This window comes from Ornithorhynchus anatinus, chromosome 5 (assembly GCF_004115215.2).
Source record: "Ornithorhynchus anatinus isolate Pmale09 chromosome 5, mOrnAna1.pri.v4, whole genome shotgun sequence".
Classification (NCBI taxonomy): domain Eukaryota; kingdom Metazoa; phylum Chordata; class Mammalia; order Monotremata; family Ornithorhynchidae; genus Ornithorhynchus; species Ornithorhynchus anatinus.
Window position 1 is genome coordinate 49785314 of NC_041732.1, and position 6455 is coordinate 49791768.

General features: G+C 50.0%; 1 protein-coding gene and 1 long non-coding RNA gene across 2 annotated transcripts; one reads left to right on the forward strand and one right to left on the reverse strand.

The window, feature by feature from the left end:
* Nucleotides 1-368: 368 nt before the first annotated feature.
* RPS27L (ribosomal protein S27 like) lies at nucleotides 369-6103 on the forward strand. The gene is made up of 4 exons (XM_001518229.5): nucleotides 369-422; nucleotides 3108-3216; nucleotides 4170-4280; nucleotides 5727-6103. The coding sequence occupies exons 1-4, from the start codon at nucleotides 417-419 to the stop codon at nucleotides 5753-5755; spliced, it is 255 nt and encodes an 84-aa protein (XP_001518279.2). The 5' UTR covers nucleotides 369-416; the 3' UTR covers nucleotides 5756-6103.
* On the reverse strand, nucleotides 2232-3123 carry LOC114812145. The gene is made up of 2 exons (XR_003759790.1): nucleotides 3047-3123; nucleotides 2232-2440 (listed from the first exon to the last, which is right to left on the reverse strand). It is a non-coding gene; the product is annotated as an uncharacterized LOC114812145 (long non-coding RNA).
* Nucleotides 6104-6455: the final 352 nt, after the last annotated feature.

The following is a 6455-nucleotide window of genomic DNA, read 5'->3' on the forward strand; positions in this document are numbered from 1 at the left end:
CACAGTCTTCATCCCCATTTTACAGATGAGGGAACTGAGGCACGGAGAAGTGAAGTGACTTGCCCACAGTCACACAGCCGACAAGTGGCAGAGCTGGGATTCGAACTCATGAGCCCTGACTCCAAAGCCCGTGCTCTTTCCACTGAGCCACGCTGCTTCTCCTGCTTCTTCTGCTGCTTCTCCATATCATAACTGTTCCCCCCCCCCCCAGAGGCCCCCGCGGGCCTGGGCGGGGAGGACTGACCATCGAGAGGCCGGCGGGAGGGGCCTCACCACCGAGACGAGGGGCCAGAGCGTCGCCCGCTTCCGGTCCCGGCGGGAAGTGACGCGGGGCGGGCGAGGCGGGCGCCGATTGGCCGCGGGCGGAGGGGGGGGCGGGGCCGGGGAGTCGGTGGCACGCGGCCGGGAGGACGGACATGCCCGTGAGTTGTTTACGTGCGAAGGAAAGGGGGGGGGGGGGGCGGGGAGGGGGCGTCGGCGGCCTCAGCGCGAGGACGAGGCTCCTTCTTGTTGTCATTGTTGTCGTCGGGCTGGGACGTGGGGACACCTGTCCGGAGGAGGAAGGGGCGGTGGGCTTCCCTGCCCCCTCCCCCCCCCCCTTTAGAATTGGCATTAAGCGCCTCCTGGGTGCAGAGCACTCTTCTAAGCGCTGGGGAGAGGCAGGGTCATCAGGTGGCCCCTCGTGAGGCTCACAGGCCTCATCCCCATTTTCCAGTTGAGGTGACTGAGGCCCAGAGAAGGTGGTTGGTGTTTGTTAAGCGCTTACTATGTGCAGAGCACCGTTCTAAGCGCTGGGGAGAGGCAGGGTCATCAGGTGGCCCCTCGTGAGGCTCACAGGCCTCATCCCCATTTTCCAGTTGAGGTGACTGAGGCCCAGAGAAGGTGGTTGGTGTTTGTTAAGCGCTTACTATGTGCAGAGCACCGTTCTAAGCGCTGGGGAGAGAGGCAGGGTCATCAGGTGGTCCCTCGTGAGGCTCACAGGCCTCATCCCCACTTTCCAGATGAGATGACTGAGGCCCAGAGAAGGTTGGTGTTTGTTAAGCGCTTACTGGGTGCAGAGCACCTTTCTAAGCGCGGGGGGAGAGACAGGGTCATCAGGTGGTCCCTCGTGAGGCTCACAGGCTTCATCCCCATTTGACAGATGAAGGAACTGAGGCCCAGAGAAGAAGGTTGGTGTCTGTTAAGCGCTTACTGTGTGCAGAGCACTGTTCTAAGCGCTGGGGAGAGACAGGGTCATCAGGTCCCTCGTGAGGCTCCCAGTCCTCATCCCCAATTTCCAGATGAGGTCACTGAGGCCCAGAGAAGAAGGTTGGTATTTGTTACACACTATGTGCAGAGCACTGTTCTGAGCGCTGGGGGAGAGACAGGGTCATCAGCTGGCCCCACATGGGGCTCCCAGTCTTCATCCCCAATTTCCAGATGAGGTGACTGAGGCCCAGAGAATAATGTTGGTGTTTGTTTAGCGCTTACTGTGTGCAGAGCACTGTACTAAGCGCTTGGAATGTACAATTCGGCAATAGAGACAATCCCTGCCCAACAAGGGGTTCACAGCAAATAAGCGGCGGAGTCGGGATTAGAACCCACGACCGTCTGACTCCCAGGCCCCTGCTCTCTCCACTGTGCTGTGCCACACTGCTTTGGTAGGCGCTTACTATGTGCCAAGCACGGTTCTAAGGAGGGGTGCCGGGAGTGGGGCTGCCAGCCTGCCTTCCCCTCCCTGGACCTGTGTGTTCCCTTCTTTTATTTATAAACAACTAGGAGGGGTCAGCGTGGCCTGGGGAAAAGAGAACGTGAACGGGGAGACCCCGTCTTGAGCACTTAGAACAGTGCTTGGCACATAATAAGCGCTTAACAAATACCATTATTATTAATATTATTACCCCAGCTCCGCCCCCAGCCTGCCGTGTGACCTTGGGCCAGTCACTCACCCCTCTGAGACTCTTGATATCTCCGCCTTAAAATCGGGGACTCCATTCCTCCATCCCCGCTCTCTCTCCAGATGCTAAGCCCTTGGGCTAGGGATTCAGCCCCACCCGGTAATCTCGTGCTGCATCTTTTTCAGCGTTTAGCACAGGGCTGGGTACCTATGTTGATGCCTGTGTACTTGTTTGGATGTCCGTCTCCCGCCCGCCAGACTGTAAGCCCGTTGCGGGCAGGGGTGGTGTCTGTTTCTGTACTGTCCAAGTGCTTAAAACAGTGCTGTGCTCACAGTAAGCTCTCAATAAATACGATTGAGGGAATAAAGTATTTAATAAATACCGTAATCATTATTCTAGGCTGTAACTGCCCCCTCTAGAAGGGCGAGCGGAGATTAAAGTGAAAGCAATAATCACTTCTTCCTTGTACTCTTTCCCAGCTACCGACAGACCAGTTCAGCACCTGAGAAGGCAGTGGTCGTTTTCGTACTGCTGCCAGTTTAAAATTCATAGGATCTTCTCACCTAGTTGGCAAAAGGAAGTTATCGAATGTGAGAGAAATTCACAGTGAAACTCCTGTAAAGAATACATCTACCGAATAATGTAAATTACGGAGTGCCTGTCGTGTGCGAAGCACCCGTACTAGACGCCGGGGAAAGTACAAGAGCTGAAAATATCACGGTGCATGCCCCCCGAGAGCATGCAGCAGAGAAGCGGTGTGGCTTAGTGGAAAGAGCCCAGGGTTGGGAGTCAGAGGTCGTGGGTTCTAATCCCACCCCTGCCACTTGTCAGCTCTGTGACTTTGGGCAACTCACGTCACTTCTCTGTCCCTCAGTTACCTCATCTGTAAATTGAGGATAAAAACTGTGAGCCCCACGTGGGACAAACTGATGACCCTGTATCTACCCCAGCGCTTAGAACGGTGCTTGGCACATAGTAAGTGCTTAACAAATACTATCGTTAGTATTACTTATTATTATTAATAATAGGGTGCTGTCCGTGGGGAGACACAGACCGACACAAAATGACGTACACGGGGTAGGAAACAAAGGGAAGAACACAAATGAAATTTGGTAAATTCGGTCTTCCGAGAAGAGGTCCGAGTCCCACAATGTAGTAAAATTTCTCACCCGAGTGAAGTCCTAATGCGACGATGGAGATGTAACGTGTCTTTTCTGCTCTTCTGTCTAGTTGGCTAAAGACTTAGTGCATCCATCCTTAGAGGATGAGAAGAAGAAACACAAAAAGAAACGGCTGGTTCAGAGTCCAAATTCTTACTTTATGGATGTAAAGTGTCCAGGTAAAACTTTTCTGAAACCTCACATCTTATTTATTACTACCAAAGAATCAAAGCTTTTTTTGTAGGGACACGTGAGCTGTGTCTTCCCGAGGCCACTCTGATAGGAAAAGAAAAAAACCCATTACCAATAGAGGGATTTTTCTCCTGGTACTTCAGCAAGCTAGGACTCCAAAGCATTCACTTGAGCTGGTTCAGATCGGGAATTCTTTCCCAAAAGCTGGATCTTGGGGCCTCCCGTGTGGCCTGATCCTTTGCCCGACTGACAGCTGCTGCCTAGGAGCCGGTGTCAGCTCCAGTTTGCCCCCTCACCACACCGCCTGCCCATCTGGATCCTGAACGCTGCCCCGAAGCACCCCGGGGGCCACGGTCGGTGGCCGCGAGAGAGCGGAGACCTGGAAGAATCCCAAATGTCAGCCACCCTGTATGGTTCCCGGAAAGGGCTCAGAAGCAGAACACTCCTTCCAGAAGCGTTCAGTCCCACTTGCAAAGTCGGAGTAGCGTTGCTCTTAACTAGAAGCCTAACGTCCGAAGGCCCGTACAACGGTCGCTCTAAAACTCTGCCGGTTCTGGGCAGATAGGGCATATGGCGATGCAGACCTAAACATCCTGTACTTAGATCCGAGGTGTTGGAATTCAGGGAAGTTACAGAACTCCGAGTGAAAATAACATTTCCCAGTAAGAACGCTCAGAGTGCCTGCCGCCAGCCAGATAGCGTCGTCTAATGCTTCGGTTTTCCTTTTTTAAATCTGGTAGCCTAGCAACTTAGCAGGCTCCCTTGTCGAGCCTTCAAGCTGTTTAAACAATGAATTTTCCTTTTAAAAATGCAATGCAAACGGCGTATTGACCTTTTCGCGTTAAGCACCGGGTTTTTGTGGTTGCAGGCTTTTTATTTGAAAAATGCTTAATAGATGCTCCACTTTCCCCCCTCTCATTCAACCAATGCTCCCTTCTAGGCTGCTACAAGATCACCACGGTGTTCAGCCATGCCCAAACGGTGGTTTTGTGTGTTGGTTGCTCAACTGTGTTGTGCCAGCCAACGGGAGGCAAGGCCAGGCTCACAGAAGGTACAAGTGGTCATTTTCTCATCCGGTTGCCAGACTTTGACTTCACGCTTTCAAGGCCGAGTGTTAAATTAAGAATATAGAAAGTTGTGATCTTCCCCAGATGTCAGCGTTTTTTTTTTTTCGTCCGTCACACCTAGTTACATTTCTGAAAGTTGCCTTATTTGGGTTACACCTTTGCAAATGTAGCAGAATTAGAGTTGGAGATTTCTTATACTATAGAAGCGTTTCACTGTTTAGGTAAAGAAACAGCGGGTGTCCTCTAAACGAGTTAAATCCTGGGATCTTTTTCTTTTTTCCTAAGCAACTACTTTGTTTCATATAGATGTCTAACTTTAGCTGAGGTATTGTGCGAGGAATGACTGTAAATAGCCTTCCAGGAACAAGCTCCCCCCAAACGCATGCAGCGTAGCTCCGTGGAAAGAGCCTGGGCTTGGGAGTCAGAGGTCATGGGTTCGAATCCCCGCTCTGCCATTTGGCAGCTGTGTGACTATGAGCAAGTCACTTCACTTCTCGGTGCCTCAGTGACCTCATCTGTAAAACGGAGATTAACTGTGAGCCTCACGTGGGACAACCTGATTACCCCGGCGCTTAGAACAGTGCTCTGCACATAGTAAGCGCTTAACAAATACCAACATTATTATTATTATTACATTGGGAACTCCTCTTCTCCTCCCGGGGCTGGGGCGTGAGCTACAGAGTCTCCTCCCCGACTGCAGCCACCACTCTGGGCGGTCTGAGCGAATGGAGATTCTGGCAAACTCCCGAAGGCTTGTTGATGAAATGCTCTCAACCGCTTGGAAAAAAACAGGGTGGGACAAAGTGGGAAGCGAGAGATACTGTAATTCCCTTCAGCTTTGGAAACGGTGACGGGAAGGAGGCCGCAGACCCTTTGCGGACAGGGGACAGTTCTACAAACTCTTGTTACAGTGCAGTCTCCCCAGCGCTTAATCCAGTACCTGCACAGAGTAAGCGCGGATAAATACGATTGATTTTTGGAGTCTTCCTCTGAGAATGGGTTTATGCCCGTTGCCCCTCAGGTATAAAAGGGGTGATTTTCCCCCTCTAGGAGAACACGGCAGATGTTCTCCGGACAGTTGTCGGAATCCGGGAAGGACCCCTCGGAATACTGAAGGCCTGCCCTTATGAAAGCGGAGCTTATCGCCCATCGTATTACTTCACTTTTGGAATCTGTGATAATGGAATCGCCCCGAAAAGGGCTGGATTTGAATAGAACTGCTCACAAGATAGGGGAGCTATTATCTTCTCTGTGGGCCACAACTAGGACATTCGATTTTATCTGGAAGAATTTCTCTAAGAGGGTAAAATTAACCTTTACTGCAATTTCACTGTAAATATTTAAGACAGAACACCCTAAAACTTGGGCAGCGTAGAAGTTTTTAAAGGATCCTTTTGTCTGATATTCTCTCCTGCGGTTTTCATTTCTAGGATGCTCATTTAGAAGAAAGCAACACTAATGATCCATTCATCCAGTCTGACTCTATGTAACCCTCAGCCTTATCTGTTCAGCAACACCAGTTAATTCAACAAGTTAGTATAATTACATATGACTTTGTAGAGTATACAGCAATGATCTCCTGTTTTGGAACCTGTTTTTCAATAAAGTTTTGATTATGTGCAACGTTTTCCTTTGTGATTACCCTCTCTAGAGGGTGTTTTTCCTTTAATCAACTAGTCTGAGCCACAATCACCTGCTGTTTTAGAAACAATCTCAACTATTTGCCTAATTACTCCTTCTGTTAAATGCAAACTGCTGCCCTGTCAATTCTATGCTCATTATAAATTAAAAGTGAATTAAACCATGACTGTGTGGAAAACTGCAGATTCAGGTCTGGGCTTGAGCATTTAAAGCACCGGTGGACATTCTCTTAACTGATGGTGGACCCATTTCTAAGAGAGATGGCCTGCTGAGGTAGTTAAACATTTCAAGTGCCTAATAAATCACTAATAAAGTAATTAGCAACTTTATATCAAGTAGAAAAAAGGGATATAGGATTGATAACTAGAATGGCCTCTTCTTACAGAGCTTTCCTGGGGCCAAAACAGTAGCATGAGATTCTTGGAGAGGAAAACAGGAAAGGAAGAACGAGCCAAGAGAGCTAAAGGGGCACAAATACCCATCCTCATGTACTTATTCCCCTCTGATGCAACGCGACA

Coding starts and splice junctions, on each gene's coding strand:
- RPS27L (XM_001518229.5), top strand. Junction 3,217..4,169: donor TATGGATGTAAAGTGTCCAG/GTAAAACTTTTC, acceptor GCTCCCTTCTAG/GCTGCTACAAGATCACCACG. Junction 4,281..5,726: donor CAAGGCCAGGCTCACAGAAG/GTACAAGTGGTC, acceptor TTTCATTTCTAG/GATGCTCATTTAGAAGAAAG.